Here is a 22,618-nt window from a genome sequence, read left to right as displayed (position 1 = left end):
CCTATAATAATTATACAAACTATATAATGTACTTATTCTAAGTTAAAGCAAATAATATTTATTTAACATTGCACTACTGAGAATGTCAATATATAATAATAAAAAATAAATATCATCAATTTGCTTGATATTATAATATAATAATCCAAGAGGAAGGGGAAGATGGGGAAAATGTCACCAATCAATTTATTGCAAATTCTTTTAAAGTCTGGGGCTAGAATGAAAATTCACTTAAGAACAACCAGCATACCTTATGTGGTAAGATTTTTGTATGGTTGGATAGGAGGAAATAAAAACAGAATCAGTACAAACTACTGAATGAAATGGAATTATCACCAAGTGCTTGTGTATTTGTATTTAAAGCTTTTCCAAACTGCAAGGCCTTGAAGGGGAATAAGGTCCAGGTGTTAGTGTGTAGCTGTAGTTGTGCAAATGAAGCTAGAGGTCAGACCTCTATTTTGAAATGACTGCAGATTCCCCTTCTTACCACTTCCTCCCCCTCCTCCACATTTCCAGTCAGTGCTTGGACCATGGGCCTCTTAGACTCTTCTGGGCTCAGGGGGAAGACATCATCGTGAAAGCTGCCTCCTGCTACCTCTAGCATGACACTGAATTGCTCACTGCCTAGATATAAAGTTGATGAGAAAAAGCCTAATATCAACCACCTTCATAATTTCAGCTTTGGTAAATTATTACTGAGTTGTTAGATACACAACATTCAAGTGATCTAGGCACTGTGAAGTTAGGATCGGTGCCATGGCGTACAGGCCTGTTGGTGGTGAGATTTCACGGAATCTTTCCATTACCCTTTCCTCATTGTGTATAGCTACTCGTGTGAGTTCTGTATTGTACCGTAACCACTTTGAAAGAAACATTAGTAGAAAAAGATTGATTTTTATCAACCTAAATAACGCTGGTATATGAACTGATAAAATTTAGGGACTTGGCTAAAATAAGGTAGGAAATCTGATATGAATTGACAGCATTAAATATTTTGCAAAAACATATTTCATTTAATGAACTCTTTTGAAAAACATTGAGGAAAATGTTGAATTTTAAACAAAGACTTAAGTACATTTCAAACTTAATTTCTCTCAGTGTTCTGTTAAAAATTGGTTCCTCTTGTTTGAGTATGTTTTGCAGTTGGGCCTCTAGGTAGCACACAGGTAGATACAGGGAAGCAAGCCCTTGGGATGTGCAAGTAATAATGAAAACTGTAGTAAAACCGAAAGAATACAATTCATCTTTGCGAAGGCATTTAAAGATGAATCCATATAAATTGACACCATGAGTAGTATATTCCAGATTTCTGGACGTGACTTTCCAAATTAAAATAAATTTTGTAATGTGATAATGAGGAATTTCTTTGGCAAACAAACTTGAAGAGATTTAAATTAAGGAGAAATTTTACAAGTTTAATTTCACAATGGCATCACATTTCTCAGAGAAATATTTCTGATATTTTTTTTTACAAAAGATTTGAGAAATAGAGGTTAGGCCACAGTGAAAATATGAGCAATAGTTCAAATTTTATGTGCACAGAGAAATAGATAATACAGTATCATATTTTTAAAATAACTTTCTTTGAAAGATAACTTATAAAGGGTTTCAGCATTCCTGGACATGTCTGTTTTAACCATCTCGTTGGAAAAAGTTAAGAAGTCATGACTGAAATAATACTTATTAACTGTGCAAGAGGGCAGGCCATTTCTCAGCGACATCTTTTATCTCTCTTCCCACAGTACCTAATAAAGTGCTCTGTATATAATAGTCTTTCAATAAGTGCTGTTGAACTGACCTTTTATTTTTGTATTATGCAGAAAATATAGCTTTGTTATTATTTACACATTGATTTAACACATTTTTGACCGGAGACATATTACGGCCACAGGCGTTAGTTTCTGCAAAAATCCCCCAGTTAATAATGTGTTAAGAAGTAATCCCAGATTTTACATTGTGTGACTTAATCCAGTTATTTATACACACTAAGCCTCAGTATGCTCACTTATAAAACAGGGATAATAATATTTACCTCAAACGCCGTTGTAGAGATTAAAATGAGATATTTCAAAGTGCTTAGCAAAGTTCTTGGAACATAGTAGGTGCTCAAGAAACAGTGTTATTATAACTGTTGCTGTAACTACAGTCTTATTTTATACAATTGCTACTTGATCACAATAGCTTGAATAAGTATTTTCAAAATGAAGAGATGAGTAGGTCAACAGAATGCACTGACTTCTTGTTTAATTTTAATTCTACAAAAGAAGTTTTATTAGGATCATTCCAAAAGAGATTGTCAAGTTGTTCTCTGTTATTCTAATTTTTCATTTCAACTTTTAAAAATGATAAACCTTATTAACCATAGAGTTACTGGATTACATGAAGATCTACAGTCTAATTCAAACGATGCCTCCTCCATGAAGCCTTCCTTGACTCCGTCAAGTGGAGATAACATTCTTTTTTCTGAAATTTCTTACCACTTAAAAATAACGTTTTTATTTTCAGATAATCATAGACTCACACAGAGTTGTAAAATGTAATACAAAGAGATCCTGTGTATCCTTTATCCAGTTTCTGGCAAAGGTAACATCTTGCTTAGCTATAGTACAATATCACAACCAGGAAGTTGACATTGAGACAATCTATTAACCTTTTGACATTTTATGCTTTTAAAACATGCAGTTATTTCCATGTGTGTGTGTATTTAGTTCCATATTGTTTTTTATCTCATGTATGGATTTGTGGGCCACCACCACAGTCAAAATGCAGAATAGTTTGATCACAAGGACCCCTCACGCTACCCATGGCCATCTGGCTCCATCCCTACCCCTGTTCCCAGTCTTTAACCCCTGGCAAACATTAATCTGTTCTCCATCTGTATAATTTTGTCATTTCAAGAATGGTATATAAATGGAATCATACGATATGTAAACTTTGGAGGTTGGCTTCTTCACTCAGCATAATTCCCTTGAGATCAATCCAAGTTGTGTGTGTCACACACACACAATAATTCATTCTTATTTTATTGCTGTGTAGTATTCCACAGTATGGAAGCACTGCAGTTTGTTTAACCATTCATACATTGAAGGGCATTCAAGTTGTTTATAGTTTTTGGCTACTATGAATAAAGCTACTATAACATTTGTATGTGGGTGTGTAGGTTTTTGTGTGAACCTAAGTTTTCATTGTATCTTCCCATTTTTTTCTCAATCTTATATAAAGTACTATGCAAACACACATCAATTGTCAACCCTAACCTCCTTTGGTGTACAAATTTTACATTTACCACTGTTCCTGGTGCATCATCCTATGTACTTACACACTTAGAAACTTTGCAGGACCAATTATATGTTCAAATACAATAAGACTATATCTTAATAATAGTGTTATTATCTTAATATCTTTTCATGTAAACATAAGGAATTTAATAATTAAATTCTGTGACGTTCAAGAAATTCACAAAACATTTTCAAAGAAACAACTTTCAGCAGAAAGCCAGTGCAGCAATAATGTTTTTTAACTCTAGAATATTTCTCTTGTTAGTTCTAGCACTCTGGTGGTATAAATTAACAAACATTACTGATATTCAGGTTTCTTCCTGCAAAATGAAGCAGCCATACCATGGATTGGGTGACTTTAATAAACAACAGAAATGTGTTTCTTGCAGTTCTGGAGGTTGAGAAGCCCAAGATCAAGGTGCCAGTTATAAGACAAATAAGTACTAGAGATTTAATGTACAATATTATTAATATAATTAACACTAAAAAGTAATTTTATATTTAAAAATAAATATGAGGACAGTATTAAATAAATTGCACTCAGGGTGCCATTAAATATGGATTTTTAAAAAATCTAAACAGACATTACTCCAAAGAAGACATACAGATGGCCAAGAGGCACATGAAAAGATGCTCAACATCGCTAATTATTAGAGAAATGCAAATCAAAACTACAATGAGATACCACTTCACGCCAGTCAGAATGGCCATCATCAAAAAGTCTACAAACAATAAGTGCTGGAGAGGGTGTGGAGAAAAGGGAACCCTCTTACACTGTTGTGGGAATGTAAATTAGTAGAGCTACTATGGAGAACAGTAGGGAGGTTACTTAAAAAGCTAAAAATAGAGCTACCATATGATCTAACAATCCCACTCCTGGGCATATATCCAGAGAAAACTATGGTTCAAAAGGATATATGCACCCCAATATTCATTGCAGTGCTGTTTACAATAGCCAAAACATGGAAGCAACCTAAATGTCCATTGACAGATGAATGGATAAAGAAGATGTGGGAAATATACACAATGGAATATTACTAACCCATTAAAAATAATGAAATAATGTCATTTGCAGCAGTATGGATGGACCTGGAGATTATCATACTAAGTGAAGTAAGTCAGACAGAGAAAGACAAATATTATATGATATTGCTTGTATGTGGAATAAAAAAAATGATATAAATGAACTTATTTACAAAACAGAAGCAAACTCACAGACTTAGAAAAAACAAACTTATGGTTACTAAAAGGGAAAGGTGGGGAGGAGGGATAAATTGGGAGTTTGGGAGTGAATACACACTACTATATTTAAGATAGTTAACAATCAAGAGCCTACTCTATGGCACAGGGAACTCAGTATTCTGTAATAACCTAAATGGGAAAAGAATTTGAAAAAGAATAGATATATGTATATGTATAACTGAATCACTTTGCTGTATGCCTGAAACTAACACAACATTGTAAATCAACTGTAGTCCAATATAAAATAAAATTTTTTTTAAAATGTACTTTTTTAGGTCCGCTCTGCAGCGGGCCCAGTGAGGCCCCCCGGAATTCGGGGCAGCCGGGAACTCGGCCTCCGCCCTTGCGGCCCTCTCGCCGGGGAGACCCAGGCCGGCAACGCCGAGCCCTACCCTGGAAGTGCTCACAGCCCGGCGCCTGGACTGGGGACTTGCTGCACTTTGGCGTAAATTGCAATCGATTAGGGATCGTTTCTCAGACTCAAGCTAGAAGTGAGAGTTCAGTTAAGTGAGGCCGCCACTGCTGCTGTGAACACCTCAGAAGGGGAGAATGCATTTATCAGGAGTGAAAAAGAACAGCTTGCTAGGAGTCAAAGAAAAGAATAAAAAGTCCAGCACTAGGGCTCCTTCTCCTACCAAATGCAAAGACCGCTCTGATAAGCAGTCCAAGGATCGCTCTAAAGATAAGGGGGCCACCAAGGAGTCGAGCGAGAAGGATCGTGGCAGGGATAAAACTCGAAAGAGGCGCAGCGCTTCCAGTGGTAGCAGCAGCACCAGGTCTCGGTCCAGCTCGACTTCCAGCTTGGGCTCCAGCACCAGCACAGGCTCCAGCAGCGGCTCCAGCTCATCTTCAGCATCGAGCCGCTCAGGAAGTTCCAGCACATCCCGCAGCTCCAGCTCCGGCAGCTCCCCTGGCTCTCCGAGTCCTTCTCGGGGCAGGCAGGACAAGAGGCAGCGTTCCCGCTCCAAATCCAAACCACCCAAAAGAGATGAAAAGGAAAGGAAAAGGCAGAGCCCTTTGCCTAAACTTACCAAAGTGCACATTGGAAGGCTCACCAGGAATGTGACCAAGGATCATATCATGGAGATATTCTCCACCTATGGGAAAATTAAAATGATTGACGTGCCTGTAGAAAGGATGCACCCGCATCTGTCTAAAGGCTACGCATATGTGTAGTTTGAGAATCCAGATGAGGCCGAGAAGGCGCTGAAGCACATGGACATGGACGGAGGACACATCGATGGCCAGGAGATCACTGCCACGGCTGTGCTGGCCCCCTGGCCTCGGCCAACCCCCTCCCCCAGCCCCCCGGCGATTCAACCCTCCCAGGAGAATGCTGCCACCGCCTCCCATGTGGTGCAGGTCACCCCCACGGATGAGGAGAAGGTCGCGTTCCCCTCGGCGCAGGTCCCCTGGCCGCCGCAGCCACAGGAGCCGCTCCAGCTTCAACTCCTCCCGATACGCAGGGCCACCGAAGCTCTGCCCTGTGACTTGTATCGCATCCAACTCACTTCTGTCATTTTTTTAGCCGAAGGAGGATCGGTAGGAAAGAAATTCCTCACTCAGGGGCAGGCTTCGAAGGTGAAGGCAGTAATTGCCCTGGCGGCAGAGTTCCGGCTGCAGGAGTGTTGTTGGTTTGGGGTCGTGCTTATAAAGATGCCCTCCAGTTTTCTGGCTAGAAATCTTCAACATTTCTAGTTCCTGAGAGTCAGTTTAGTGGCAAAGCCAGCAGGGATGAGCCGGGGGCTCCAGGAGGTGGTACAGCCCCAGACTGGGTGCATGTTTTCCCGTTCCACAGGTGACCTGGGGCCGATCTGGTGGCCTGCTCGTGCCCTAACCTGTTGACCTGCAGGGTCCCACAGGAAAGGGTGTACTTTTATGCAACTGCCGTTCCTGTGAGCCTGGCCCTGCTCTCCTGCTTGAGTCCTCTTCTGACCTCTAGGGCCAAATACCCAAAATGGTTCTTTCCATGTGTACTCATGTGCGTGCACACACACACACACACACACACACACACGTCTTCCTTTCTCTCTGAAACTGGTAAGTTGAGAGCCATCTCTGTCGGGTCATCACAGAAGCCCCCCGTTGTGTTGGTATTCATGGTGGTCGTGCAGGTTACCTTGGCAACATGTACATTGATTTTTGGCTTTTATTGTACAGTCAGTACTATACATTTTCTGTTTTGAGTTTTGTAACTTTGTATGTAACATTTTAGGTAATATTGTGTTTGTATTTTGTAGTGTAGAGGAAAGAATTGTGTTGAATAAACCTAGGATTAGAGTGCCAAAAAAAAGGACTTTTTTGCCCACAGAGATATATGTAGGTAGAACTCTAGATGGTGCTACTAATCTGCAAATCAGAATTTCAGCCAGGAAAGAAGACTTACTGGTCCAGGTGGAATAATTCTGCGGGGACAATTAGAATATCTATACTTAAAAACTATGATAAAAGAAGAGAATTCAATTGCTCTTTGTGATTGCATTCTTAAAAATACTCAGGTGAAGTAGTATAAAATATTAGTATTTTCAGGACACTAAAAATATTTTGCAAACCATAAGAAAATATGTAGTATCTACAACTTCAGTAGTTCTTTCCCCAGTAATTTGGAAAGTATTTGCTAAGGATAAATTTGTAATGTTTAATTATACGAACAAAATCACATTTATCACATAAATATATTTATAGTTATAAAGATTTGACAATAGCCAGGACATGGAAACAACCTAAATGTCCAATGACAGATGAATGGATAAAGAAGATGTGGTACATATATACAATGAAATATTACTCAGCCATAAAATGGAATGAAATTGGGTCATTTGTAGAGATGTGGATGGATCTAGAGTCTGTCATACAGAGTGAAGTAAGCCAGAAAGAGAAAAACAAGTATAGTATATTAACGCATATATGTGGAATCTAGAAAAATGGTACAGATGAACCTATTTGCAGGGCAGGAATAGAGATGTAGACATAGAGAATGGACATGTGAACACAGTGGGGTAAGAGGAGGGTGGCGCGAATTGGGAGATTAGGATTGACATATATACACTACCATGTGTAAAATAGTTACCTAGTGGGAACATGCTATAAAGCACAGGAAGCTCAGCTCGGTGCTCTGTGACAACCTAGGTGGGTGGGATGGGGGGACCAGGAGGTCCAAGAGGGAGGGGATATAGGTATACATACAGCTGATTCACTCCACTGTACAGCAGAAACTAACACAACATTGTAAAGCAATTATACTCCAACTAAAAATAAAAAATTTGAGAGTAGGCGTTTTAAATACCAGCAGTATATTTAAAATTTTACACATTTAGCTATGTAAATAATGGCTACTCATTTTCTTCTCATGAAAACTCCATCTGAAAATGGAGTGCACTGAAATGTGTAACTCTTGACAAGTTTTCTTGGAAAAAGTCATTTAGTTATTATAATAACAATATTCACATATGTTTCAGGTATATTAAATTTCTTATCACATCTAACCTCTTTAGATCGCAGATGCATTCTTTTCTGCATCTTTCATATCTACCTTCACAGCACCTTGCAAGGTGCTCGGCAGTGTAGTAAGTTTTCAGTACATATTGTTGACAGGCTCTTTATTTTGCTTTCATACAGAAATAATTTCCTTTTGAATAGCTTACATATTAATTTTTCAGAAATTTTGCTGTGAAGTATAACACAGAAAAGAACACAGGAGACAAAGGTACAGATCAATACATTGTCACAGAGAGAATAGCCATGTAATTACCACCTAGTCAAGAAATAGTACACTGCCAGCATCCCAGAAAACAGTAACCTAGACTTCTAACTCTATACTCTACATCTAATTGTGTTTGAATATTACAGAAATGAAATCATAAGGTATATATTATTTTGTAACTTTTCATTTGTGAGAATTATCTATGTTTCTGCACGCATCTGAAGTTCTTTTACTTAAAATGCTGTGGAATGTTTTATTATGTAAAAATACCACAAGGTATGGTATTTTGTGGTAATACTTTTTTTTCATTGTGTGAAAACTTTGCTGTCTTCACAGTCATTAAGACTATTTCCTAAATTATCTTCTAAAACTTTATTATTTTTCCTTTTACATTAAGATCTATGATCCTCCTATAGTAGAATGCCATGTAGGGACCAAGTATCATTATTGTTTTTCATAGAGATATCCAATTCAGTCGTTGGGCATATACTTTCATTTAGCAAATTGCCTTTCAGGACCCCAACTCAAAGCATGTTGGGTTTATCAACCACCCTTACCCAGTGTGGGCCCTGGATTCCAATTTTTTATGCTGTTGCCCTGATACTGTCAGATGCCCTACTCAGCTTTAGCATACTTTTCAGAAATAGCAGCTCCAAATGGCAGGCTAACCCAACTTCTTTGAGTTTATCTTCGCCGAGATCTTGGCCCTGAAATTTTTATCTTGTTATCTCTATGACCTCGTCAACAGAATTTCTAACTATTTATTTTACCCATCTTTCCTACTATAATTATCAGAAGTGTTGGTCTGAATTCCTTAGTCCATCATTACAGGAAATGCCAGACCCATGTATTTTTTTTAAAGTGTTTATTGAATTTGTTTGCTTCTGTTTTATGTTTTGTTTTTTTGGCCCCGAGGCATGTGGGATCTTAGCTCCCCGACCAGATCTCGAACCCGCACTCCCTGCATTGGAAGGCGAAGTCTTAACTACTCGACCGTCAGGGAAGTCCCAGACCCATGTATTTAAAAAAAAATTTTATTGGAGTATAGTTGATTTACAATGTTGTGTTAGTTTCAGGTGTACAGAAAAGTGAATCAGTTATACATATATCCACTCTTTCTTATTTTCCCATATAGGTCATTACAGAGTATTGAGTAGAGTTCCCTGTGCTGTACACTAGGTCCTTATTAGTTATTTATTTTATATGTAGTAGTATGTATATGTTAGTCTCCATCTCCCAATTTATTCCTCATCCCCCTTCACCCATAGTAACCATAAATTTGGTTTCTACTTCTGTGACTCCATTTCTGTTTTGTAAATAAGTTCATTTGTTCCATTTTTTTTAAGATTCCACATATAAGTGATATCATATGATATTTCTTTCTCTGTCTGATTTACTTCACTCAGTATGACAATCTCTAGGTTCATCCATGTTGCAGCAAACGGCATTATTTTGTTTTTTTTATGGCTGAGTAATATTCCATTATATCTATGTACCACATCTTCTTTATCTATTCCTCTGTCAATGGACATTTAGGTTGCTTCCATGTCAGTCCCATATATTTTTAAAAAATTAATCTTGATTTCACTACTCACTATCTGGGTGACCTTTGACAAGTAACAAACTCCTTGAAGTTCAATTTGCTCATTTGTAAAATGGGAGTGGCAAAATTTATCTCATAGAATTGTTGAAAAAATTAATATGAAAGGTGTATAGAAGCTTGGAAGATGCAATATAAGACTGATAGTATACCTTCAATGAATGGCAGCTATTATCTTTGTTATATTAGTGATGATAATAATTATTAAGATGATGATGAAAACAGTAAGAGTTCTAAGTACCTCTGTCTACCACATTGCCCTATTCTCCTAATCTAAAAGTGGTATAAAGTTAATGTCACATTTATTTTAAGTGAATCAATATAGTCTTCAAGTAATGATTGCTCCCAGTTTTTAGATTTGCTCAAGACATACTTTTAATAATTTATCCTTGATTTTTTTTTTTACCCAGGATTTTGTCAGACTCAGTGGCAAATGAGTTTCAATAACAACTTTTCTCTTTGCGAAGACCTAGAGGGGTGGGATAGGGAGGGTGGGAGGGAGGCTCAAGAGGGAGGGGATATGGGGATATATGTATGCATATGGCTGATTCACTTTGTTGTACAACAGAAACTAACACAGTATTGTGAAGCAATTATGCTCCAATAAATATCTATTATAAAAAAAATAAACTGTGTTATCTCCACTCTTGTATTCCTCTCATCTTATGATTCATCAAAATTTCATAAACATTAGCTATAATGCTGCACACAGTTTCATTTGTAAGTACTCTTAGTACCTAGGAATGTAATTCATCTTACAAAAGACTGAAACCTATTGAACAGCAGCTTGGTCTCTTACAGTCTTTTTATTAATGTTAGACTTCAGTTCACTATGTTACAAGGGTTGGCAAGGAAAGTCAATCTTCTTTCAACTTTCCTTAGTATGAACAGAGTATATAATGAAGTTATAGTTTTAGCAAAAAAAATTACCAATGCACAAGAAACGGTGTTTTAATCTAGAGGATTTATAGGAAGTGGGCGGGCACTCAAGTATCAGAATATTTGAATTTGATACATATACGTCACTTTTTTATTTTTTTTAAATTTTTGGCCATGCTTCAGGGCATGTGGGATCTTAGCTCCCTGACCAGGGATTGAACCCACGCCCCTTGCATTGGAGGCACGGAGTCTTAACCACTGGACCACCAGGGAAGTCCTACATCACTTATTGACTAACAGACCTATTGACTAGGTTAATAGGTTACCCAGGTTACTTGAGAATATGAAGGTAGCTTCCTAGTGATGGACTCATGCATTCTATAGATAGGGAATACTGTAGCTCCCATTCTAAGTTAACTACATGAAATCTTGGTCAAAAAAATACACCATGAGTTTGATAAATATGAAGTAATTCCCTAGACCTGGATCATGATCGACTATTGATAAAACTGAGCTTCTGGTTTTGCTATTTTGAGAACCAGGTCCTGTTAGAAGTATGCTTATTAAGAAACAGTGTCCTGAAAAAGGCCACTGTTACCTCACTAGACGAGCTAAACCAAATATTATTGTAAATGCAAAAGAAAATAGTATAAGAGCCAAATACTATGTAGGAATAAACAAGCAATAAAGAGAAAGGAGAAGAGGTACTTGCTTCCTGTTCCAGACAATGAACCTGTAAGTGCTTATTGAGAACCTGGAATGTATGAAAAATTAGTAAAATACATAAACCCTGCACTTTAGGATCTTATCATCTTCTTGGGGAAACAAGTATGGCACAAATAGAACAATAAATAGTAATTAGTTGTTGTGAGGTATGTGCAATTTTATGACAGAAAATATTAAAATTAATGTGGACCAGAGTTATTGCAGAAGATTTGGTAGAAAGGTTTAAGGTGGCTTTGAAGGATTTTGAAAATTTTGAAAAGAAATGTATTTGGATGCAAATGTCATGATAATGTTTGTGGAGAAATATAAACCCAGGAAGAGGAAGTGCTGTCATGAGATGGATAATTCCAGCTGCTACAGAGCATTTCATTAATTCTTATCCAAGTTTGTTAAGACACTGAGACTTCATAACTGAATTGAAACTGGGACATGCAGCCTATGGGAAATGTATTGGAACACATGTGCATTCTATAATATACTCATTTATGATGAGTTCAACCAGATCATTAATATATAGCATGACATATTGTGATTTTCCATTACAATTGACAGGACTTTTGTGGTTATGGGACCAAGGGGAGAAAAAGTGCATAAGTACTGAAATTTTAGGCTTTGTTCAAGATGGAAGAAAGGCTTATACTGTTTCAGCAGCAACACTGTTTATCCGTGGAAAGTTGAAGAACCACGTCATTCGGTAGTTGCTATTTTTGACATGAGAAGCAAATCAAAAGAAAAAAGAGATGAATATGAAATGATTGATATCTAATATAAATATTTTATATACATCAGCTTCAAATCTTTAAGTCTTGTTTTAAAAAGATAAATTGACAGTAAATGTCATATAACATCTCTATGAGTCACGGATCATATTTCTATTAGCTGTTTCAACAAATATTGGGTTGGCCAAAAGGTTCATTTGGGTTTTTCCATAAGATGGCTCTAGTAGCACTTAGTTGTCTTTAACTTCATTCAAAACAGTTTTGTTAGATTGTATGTGACAGCTGTCATATCAGCATGCATTTAAAAAAAGACTTCAAAATTGGTGAATTTTTGTGTAGCCATTTTAATATTGAAGATGGAAGAAAAAAAGCAACATTTTCGGCATATTATGCTTTATTATTTCAAGAAAGGTAAAAACACAACCAAAACACAAAAAAAGATTTGTGCAGTGTATGGAGAAGGTGCTGTGACTGATCGAATGTGTCAAAAGTGGTTTGTGAAGTTTTGTGCTGGAGATTTCTCGCTGGACAATGCTCCACGGTCAGGTAGACCAGCTGAAGTTGATAGCAATCAAATCGAGACATTAATTGAGAGCAATCAACATTATACCATGTGGGAGATAGCCGACATACTCAAAACATCCAAATCAAGCCTTGAAAACCATTTGTACCAGCTCAGTTATGTTAATCGCTTTGATGTTTGGGTTCCACATAAGTTAAGTGAAAAAAACCTTCTTGACCGTATTTCCTCATGCGATTCTTTACTTAAACGTAATGAAAACGTTCCGTTTTTAAAGCAAATTGTGACGGGTGATGAAAAGTGGATACTGTACAATAATGTGGAATGGAAGAGATCATGGGGCAAGCGAAATGAACCACCACCAACCACACCAAAGACCAGTCTTCATCCAAAGAAGGTGATGTTGTGTATATGGTAGGATTGGAAGGGAGTCCTCTATTATGAGCTCCTTCCGGGAAACCAAATGATTAATTCCAGCAAGTACTGCTTCCAATTAGACCAACTGAAAGCAGCACTCTACGAAAAGCATCCAGAATTAGTCAACAGAGAACGCATAATCTTCCATCAGGATATTGCAAGACCACATGTTTCTTGGATGACCAGGCAAAAACAGTTAGAGCTTGGGTGGGAAGTTCTGATTCATCCGCCGTATTCACCAGACATTGCACCTTCAGATTTCCATTTATTTTGGTGCACGTTCAGATTTCCTTTTATTTTGGTCTTTACAAAATTCTCTTAATGGAAAAAATTTCAATTCCCTGGAAGACTGTAAAAGGCACCTGGAACAGTTCTTTGTTCAAAAAGATAAGAAGTTTTAGGAAGATGGAATTATGAAGTTGCCTGAAAAATGGCAGAAGGTAGTGGAACAAAGGGGTGAATATGTTGTTCAATAAAGTTCTTGGTGAAAATTTAAAATGTGCCTTTTATTTTTACTTAAAAACTATAGGTAATTTTTGGCCAACCCAATAAATTTCTGAATCTCAGGGAGTTAGTTTATTTTGACTTTGTGCAAAGTCCAAAGGTGGTATGCTTGAAGGGCAGGTAGCATTTCTTAGAGTGGTGATTACGTCAGTTTTGGAGACTTGAATTTTTTTCTAGGAATTTTTTCACTTGATATAAATTTAAAATTTTATTTGCAATAAAATAGTTACTTTCCAACTTGTTTTATAAGGCCAACATAACCTTGATTACAAAACTTAACAATGACATTAAAAGACAATAAAATTATGTCATTCTTTTTCAGAAGCATGGATGCAAAAATCCTAAACAAAATAAGATATGAAACCCAGTGACACACAAAATGTATCATATTTTATTTGCAATCAAGTTGGGGTTATTCTAGAAATACAAGGTTGGTTTAACATTTAAATATCAATCAATGTAATTCACAATATTGGTCAGATAAAAGTAGAAAAATGATATGATTATCTCAATAAATGCAAAAAAAGCATTTGGTCAAATTCAAAATTCATTTATCATAAAAATTAGCAAACTAAAAGTAAAAGAAAACTTCTTTAATCTGATAAAATGATAGCAAACATCCTATTTAATGGTGAAACACTGAAAGCTTTTCCCTGAAATTAGGAACAAGAGAAGGATGCCAGCTATCAACCCTTTCTATTCAACAGTGTACTAGAGTTCTATGATGTAAGGCAATCAATCAACTAAGCAACCAAAAAAAAAAAGAAAATATAATCGATGAAAAGGAAATAATAATACTGTTTTTATTTGAAGATGTAGGTGTATGCTAAAAATCTAAAATAATATACAAATAGAAGGCTTCCCTGGTGGTGCAGTGGTTAAGAATCTGCCTGCCAATGCAGAGGACACGGCTTTGAGCCCTGGTCCGGGAAGATCCCACATGCCGCGGAGCAACTGGGCACGTGCGCCACAACTACTGAACCTGCTCTCTAGAGCCTGTGAGCCACAACTACTGAAGCCCACGGGCCTAGAGCCCATGCTCTGCAACAAGAGAAGCCAGAGCAATGAGACGCCCACACACTGCAACGAAGAGCAGCCCCCGCTCGACGCAACTAGAGAAAGCCCGCATGAAGCAAGGAAGACCCAACACATACAAAAATAAATAAATAAAATAAATAAATTAAAAAATATATATATATATACAAATAGAAAAAATAAAATTAATGAATTAAGTTTTCTCAATACAAGGTCAAAAGACAAAAGTCAATTGTATTCTATATGTCAGCAATAAATATAACACGAAATTTAAGGAATAATACCATTTACACCAGGATAGAATAAATCAAATACATGAGACTGAACCTAGGAGAACATGTATAAGACTTCTATTCAGACACTTGTGAAACACTATTGAGAGAAATTAAAGAAAATCTAAATAAATGAAAGAATGTACCAAGTTCACAGATTGGAAGCTTCAATATATTAAGAAGTCAATTCTTCCCCAATTGATCTATAGGTTCAATGCTATATCAATAAAAGTCTAGAGATTTCTTTTTGGAAATTGATCAGTCAATGTTAAAATTTATAAGTAAAGGCAATGGACTAAAAATAGCCAAAATAATTTAGAAAAAGGAAAACAAATATGGGCTTACATACCAGATATCAAGTGTGAACAGAGAAAAACAAGTGTTTTCTACAAGGATTAAGTCATAACCCACTACATTCGCTGACCTATTGCAATCTGAGAAGAAATTAAGAGGATGACAGGATGAGGCTGTCTAGATAAACATCTCCAGAAGAATTTTAATAACCCCGGATTCCTGCATCTTCCCATACATAGAAAAGCACTAAAATCACTGACTTGAGATATCTGTTCTTTGTGATAGCAGTACACTTTTACCAAGATGTATGCTTGATTGCATGTATTTCCCAGCCAAAAATCATATATAAACTGGTTTCTCCCCTACCTCTTTGCAGCAGTTTCCTCAGAGCTAACTGAGTGGCTAGTCCTCAGTAAGACCTTGAATACAACTTAAACTCACAACTCTTATGTTGTGTGTTTTTCTTTAAGTTGACACAAGACATTCTATAACTTCAATAATTAAGGTGGTGTGATATGGCACAGTAATAAAAAAATAAATCAAAGAAACAATAAAAAATTCAGAAAGAGACCTGCATTTGATTTATACTTGATTTATAACAGAGGTGACTTTGCAGGGCAGTAGATAAAGAATTGCACATGCATGATTTCAATAAGATGTACAGGGTCAATTAATAGTCATATGGAAAAAAATGCACCTTTACTCCTACTTCATAATATACACACAAATGAATGCAATGTGAATTGGTGACTTAAATGCAGATGGTAACACATTAAAGTTTTTAAAATAAAACATACAAGTATATCTTTATAAAAGGCAAGGAATTCTTCAACAAACTACATATATATACACATAAAATACTAACCTTGAAAGGAAATATTGACAAATTTTAAACTAAAATTAAGAAATTCTGTTTTTTAAAAGTCACCAATAACTCGTTCCACTTCCAGCAATGGTGAAATTTCTTATATCAAGCCCTTCTAGAGTTAATATTTATAAACTTTGGAAAAAATATAAAAACCATATGAAGGCAGTACAGAGTGACAAAAAACTGATAAAAACTGTCTCAGAGTCAATTCATGAAGGGAAGGGACTGTACTGGGCAAGATTTACATACATATGGTTTCTTGCCAGAGGGCACTGGCCAGTCCAGGTTATGTAGAGGAGCTAAAAAGTTAAGCAGAAAGCCACAGTCTCACTGGCTTTAAGAGTCAGAACACAAAAATTGGGGTTGCAGCATGGCTGAAAAGTGAAATATGTAAAATAATGATCACAATGATCATTCTCACTGGTAATTAGGGAAATGAAAATATAAACTGCAATTAAATAGAATTTCATTATATCAAAATGATGGCAATATTAGTTATGTTAAAATCGGTACTTTGTGGAAAGTCTTTTGTCAGAAACTTCTACATAGTTACAGGTGGTTTCAGTTGAGGAGGAAGAAGCCAGAATGACGGAATTGGTCAAACACAAGAGTTAGGATTATCCTGATTTACCACAAAGCTGTTTCTTGGGTGTGCATTTTAAGTGACTAGTCCAAGGCTAGGCTATTACTTTTTCTAAATAGCCAAGTCAAGGAAGTTTGTCACCCCCTGGATGACTCCTATCTTGAAACCATAGAAATACGACAGTCATTAACACTAGTTGGACAAGTTTCATCTTATTTGTTCTCTATATTTCAGCCAGCCCATAAAAACAAACCAACCAACACTGGATGTAGCACATAAACCTGTGAAACACTGATCATCTTAAAAGCTACACCAGAAGGCCCTTATTTTTATTACCACTATCATCATTGCCATCATCAATCACTACCCTTGTCCCTGACATCACCACCACAATCAGAACATTATGTTCAGGTAAATGGGATTTTATGTGGGAGATTAAGTCTATAAAAGCTAACAGGTTGCTACAGAGTATTTTCTCATTTTTTGTTAATTGGTTGCTTTTTATAATTAAATTTTTATTTCTGGACCCATGCTATTATTTCTGAGGTCTAGAGGCCCTGTAAAGTCTCTGGGAAAGTTTCAGAAATTTGGAAAAAGAATAATCAAAGTTCAGCAAAATTTTGTTTACTTTTTAAAAATAATCACTCATAAGAATACTACCATTTTTGTTCTCTAATAGTGTAATTAAAACCATATTTTCTAGCTTGAATGTTTTTTAGAAATAATTTAAAAACCTGAATGCCATTATAGATTTTTAGAATAATGTACTTTACAACACAGATCCTAAATTAGCACTTGACAAACTGCAGTGGGCCCACAAAACTTAATAGATTTTCAAGTGAGTTCCTTTCCACCGACTCTTGGCTTTCCTCGAGTTCCAGAAGAAAGTTGGTGGTGGAGGCCATTTGCTTCATTTGATCATTAGTTTCTTTGTTCCTTATTCACAAGCCTCTCCCTAATAATTTAAAGTCCTCTATGAAAAAAAAAAAAAAGGTTTATCTTTACAGAATTTGAGGAATTTTGTTTTGGAATTTTTTTTAACACTCTTCACTGTATAACAGAAATCAGGTTAATCCAATTCAAATGGTTGGAAATGAAGTTTTAATAAATTAAAACTACTGTTTGTAATACTTTGCAGTTTAACTGCTAATGCAGTATCAGAATGTGGCTATAGGGAAGTCTAATCTAGGAAATGATACCTGGTATGGGCTGTAGGAGATAAATTACAGTGAGATTGATGTTTTAAAATTGTGGGGCTTCCCTGGTGGCGCAGTGGTTGAAAGTCCGCCTGCCGATGCAGTGGACACGGGTTCGTGCCCTGGTCCGGGAGGATCCCACATGCCGCGGAGCGGCTGGGCCCGTGAGCCATGGCTGCTGAGCCTGCGCGTCCGGAGCCTGTGCTCCGCAACGGGATAGGCCACAACAGTGAGAGGCCCGCATACTGAAAAAAAAAAAAAAATTGTGAATAATGTAGTTACCATCATTTTTTAACATTATTGTATTTGATTAAGGTGAATGGTTGATTATACCAGAATAGCAATGAGCCCTTCTTTGAAGTAAATTAAATCCAAAAGTGAGTCAGGTATAGTTTAGTTAAGCATATGGAGTTGGTTAAATTCATTGAAGATTAATTTTTAACCTATTCTCTTTGTTAAAAGAGGGGTTCATCCAAGAACTCAAATTCCTACCTTTAAAAAATATTATGGCCCAAAATTTTTTTGATAGATGAGAGAGTAAATTGTTTCGTGAATGGACTTTTTTGGATATTTAGAACATGATTTTAACAATTTCATCTATTATTAAAAAATAATAATCAATTTTTAGAGTCCATACCTCCTATTTACTAGAGGAGAAATTGAATAAATCATAAACTCTTGTGATCTTTTAGATATAAAAAATCTCCTTAATTGTTTTGGACAGGAAGAAATTCACAATGAAGGGGAAAAAGCAATATCAGTGCTATAGTCAACAATATGTATTCTTTAGAACTTTCAAGAACATCTAAAAGGGGTCTTCCAAGAAAGGCATTTTATAAACTGTAATATAGTGATTATTTGTATAGAAACCATCTCAGCTACTTTCTGTACTATGTACATAATTTAGGCTACATAGTGTTTGAGTCCCTCAAACTAATATTCATGTCTCAGAAAGACTAAGCTACCAGGCTAAATTACAACCAGCTAATCCAAAACAAATTTGAGAATTCACTATCACAGTAAATTTTTCTACTCATTAGAAGACACATATGATCAGATATTAATAAGGTTATAAATATTATTATTTACTTTAATTGTATACTCCTTTTAAAGTGTGATTTATCTAGTATAAGAGGACGAGATTAAACAAATGAATTCCAGTATAAAAGCATACATGGAATGTGGGGAGTTTCTTTGAAGAGCTTTGACAATGTTGGCTCAGGGAAACAATTAACAAGTCATCAAAAGAGATAGAAGGAAGAGTAGGATTAAGAACTGAGAACAGAACAGAGAGGAGTAAGAGTGGGTAGAGTTGCACAGGTGTGGCATAGGTACTTATTACTCATTGCTTTTTTTTTTTGCTATACGCGGGCCTCTCACTGTTGTGGCCTCTCCCGTTGCGGAGCACAGGCTCCGGACGCGCAGGCTCAGCGGCCATGACTCACGGGCCCAGCCGCTCCGCGGCATGTGGGATCTTCCCGGACCGGGGCACAAACCCGCGTCCCCTGCATTGGCAGGCGGACTCTCAACCACTGCGCCACCAGGGAAGCTCCTTATTACTCATTTTTAAAGGATCTTCTCTACCTAAAAGTTAATTAGTCCTGGAAGGATAAGAACAAAAATGTTCTCCTGCTCATAGGAAATATCTAATTTGCCAAATATATCCACTGCTTACAAACTCTTCTGTTTTGTAAGTTTTATTTAGGATAATGCAGAGATTGAAGAGATTGAAGAGCTAGTTGAGGCTATTTTGAACCTTGAAATCAGATTTGTGTGTGTGTGTTACAGCTCTTTGTCCAAATGGACTATTTCATGACATCATGTCTTTCAAGATATGAAGAATAACTAATGTCCAAACCTTATAAAAATTAGACTAAGGGTGGCCATATGACCTAACTCTAACCCTAGACCACTCTATCTGTATGATGCCAAGTCACAATATTTTCTGATGATTTTTAATCGAATTGATTGGTTTTGATGATGAAACTTATCTGTTAAATTATGTTATACAAATAATCCTTGTTTATTGTCAAAACATTAGGAAGTATAGTTAAAGAAAAAGTAAACAAAAAGAAAAAAGTCTACCCATAATCTTATAACATGGGAAAGTTGCAATTGACATCATGTTTTCTTACACATTTAATTAAACATATAAATGATGTTATATATGTGTTTATAAATCTATATATGTCCATGTAGATGATGTGGCTATAGTTTGCAAAGATAAAATCAGATCACATGTAATGTTTTGTAACTTTCTTTGGATAAATAAAAAAAGCAAATTAATTTCTCCTCATAAACATGAGTACACAAACCATGCCATTTTGCTCACGGTTGTATCCCTAGCAGCTAACATAGTACTCCAGGATGATTTGTTAAATGAATGAGCATTAGGGTCTATCCTCTTTGACACATTTGAGGCGTCTATGTTTTAAGCTAATATAAAGACCTGATGCATAAGTTATAGATTGTGTTGTATGAGTTGGCAGAGAGACAGATTTAGAATATTTATCATCTGATTTGAGCCACTTTCCTCCTATCGTAGGTACAACATATCTTCCCAGAGAAGATCTTGGCCACTGTGGATGACAATCCTTATTTTTCTTGGGGTGATGACAATCTTGGCAGTAACTTTGGTCTCGTTGTCCATTTTCTGGCAGTTGGTCAGTATTGACACTTCAATTTTCACCCTTACTACTAAATCTCTTTTAACTCTTAGAAATTGACAAGAAACAACAGGAATATTAAATTTCTTTATGGAAACTTTCTCATCTACTTACTACTTTATTTCAACATAATAACTTTATATTATTTGACACCAAAGTTTATAATATTTTGGAATCAGATGCCTCTTTGATCCAGTCTATAAGTCATATCAACAGTTATGGGAGTATGGGCAAGACTGAAATGCTCAGTACTTTGATGCCAATATTCATTGTCAATAAAAGTGCTTATATAGTAGGTTTGTAGTTAAGTTGTACATCTTTTAGTAAATATACCTCAAACTTTGGAGATCCCTACTCTTCTTGGCTCATTTCTGATATTGGTTGTTAAGATATAATTGATAAGCAGCAATGGATAATCCACTAATGGCTCTTCTAATAGTGAATAGTCAAGAGTGGTTAAATGGCTGAATGCTCATACTAACTTGATCTTATTTTTAATAACTTTTATTAACCCTACATCCAGAAAAGCATGTTTTTTCAGCTTATTTTTACCTTTCAGAAAAGTAAACCTTTAAATCTGTGTAACCATTTAACGTTTTTAAAGAAATTTGATATCCATTATTCTGATTGATCCTCATACTAATCCTTTGAGCCTGGGAGGGCAGGTTTTACTATCATCCTTATTCTCATATGCAAGAAACTGAGGCTCAGTAAAGCCAAGTGACTTCCTAGATATCACAGGCTTTTCAGTGGCATAGCTGAGCACAAATCCACATCTTAATACTTTAAGTATATTATTCTATTGACTTTATCATGATTTTTCTGTTTTACTCCTCTGAAATATATCATCCTATACAATAATGCAGTGTGGATACATTTTGCTTGATTCAATGAAAATTCCAGTTCTCTTCCAACCTAACCTCTTCTCCTTTGCTTCTCCCCAACCATCTTAGTTTCAAATTTAAAAACTTATCCTTCAGAAGCATAGTGGTTGTTCAGTCTCTTGCCTGCCATGTCTACCCATGAACTCTCTGTAGTCTGAATCTTTCTATCCTCTTCTTGGCTCTACTCACTAAAAAATAACTTTATTGGGTCTTCCCTGGTGGCGCAGTGGTTGAGAGTCCGCCTGCCGATGCAGGGGACACCGGTTCGTGCCCCAGTCCGGGAAGATCCCACATGCCGCAGAGCGGCCAGGCCCGTGAGCCATGGCCACTAAGCCTGCACGTCCGGAGCCTGTGCTCCGCAACGCGAGAGGCCACAACAGTGAGAGCCCCGCATACCGCAAAAAAAAAAAATATATAATAATAATAAAATAACTTTATTCACAAAATTTCCTTATGTATAGTGCTCTGAGTTTTCCAAATCAAACCCTCGTAAAGAAGCCCTGTCAGCATGTTAGTGAGGACCAGTAGCTTAATTAGCTATCCTTCCAAAATATAGTTTGCATTTAACATTGTTTCTTCTTCTGGGGGAACAGTGACTTAGTGGAAAGGAGTGATGCAAAAGGGAGGACCGCAGGCATCCTGGCTTGAGCAGGAAGTGTGTGGATGAGAATTTACTCTTGAATTTCTCTATATGATCAACTATCTACAATTTCAGATACAAGGCTGGACGAGCTTATATTTCCTGAAGTTAAATTAGTTGAACTGGGCTTCTTGAAGTAAAAATAGACACTCAAACTCTGTTGTAAAAGTTGTTTGAAGTCATTTTGGAAGATGGGTTTACTCTAGGATTCTGGCTTAGGAGCTAACACAATCTTTGTTAATACTGACAGTAACTAGAGTTGGATGAAAGCTAGGGGAATCTCTCATTCAAGTGGTAGTAAATTAATTTCCCTGTCTGAGTATATCCATTGAATATTAATTTTGAGATAAAGATATGGAGGGACTTGAGGTCACTTTCTATTTTAAAATTTTCTAAGTATTTCTTTATTTCACAGGAAAGACTATTACCAAGGTGATTTTCATATTTCTGGAGTCATATACAATGATAATTGTGAAAAAGCAGTTTCACAAGTCAGCACAGATCTGAGAAAATATATTGAGACTATGGTAAGTCAGAGATTTATCTTACTAATTTTACTATAAATTTGATTGAAACATGTGGTGGCTTTGTT

The 22,618-nt window shown here is 36.4% G+C and overlaps 1 protein-coding gene and 1 pseudogene across 1 annotated transcript in view; both read left to right on the top strand.

The window, feature by feature from the left end:
* Nucleotides 1–428: 428 nt before the first annotated feature.
* Nucleotides 429–22,453, top strand: LOC149743896 (uncharacterized; annotated as a pseudogene).
* TMPRSS11B (transmembrane serine protease 11B) overlaps nucleotides 20,356–22,618 on the top strand; it is a gene marked incomplete at its 5' end in the record, with an annotated part of 15,279 nt that continues 13,016 nt past the window's right edge. Inside the window, 3 exon segments of the mRNA XM_022561719.3 lie at nucleotides 20,356–20,467; nucleotides 20,470–20,503; nucleotides 22,442–22,553. Coding sequence (XP_022417427.3) covers nucleotides 20,356–20,467; nucleotides 20,470–20,503; nucleotides 22,442–22,553 — 258 coding nt within the window.

Source organism: Delphinapterus leucas, unplaced genomic scaffold, assembly GCF_059928025.1.
Source record: "Delphinapterus leucas isolate spDelLeu-1000000601 "Yukka" unplaced genomic scaffold, BTC_Dleu_Yukka2 spDelLeu_asBTCV2_sq60, whole genome shotgun sequence".
Classification (NCBI taxonomy): Eukaryota; Metazoa; Chordata; class Mammalia; order Artiodactyla; family Monodontidae; genus Delphinapterus; species Delphinapterus leucas.
The sequence above is the reverse complement of the archived record's forward strand: the minus strand, read 5'-3'. Positions and strand labels throughout refer to the sequence as shown.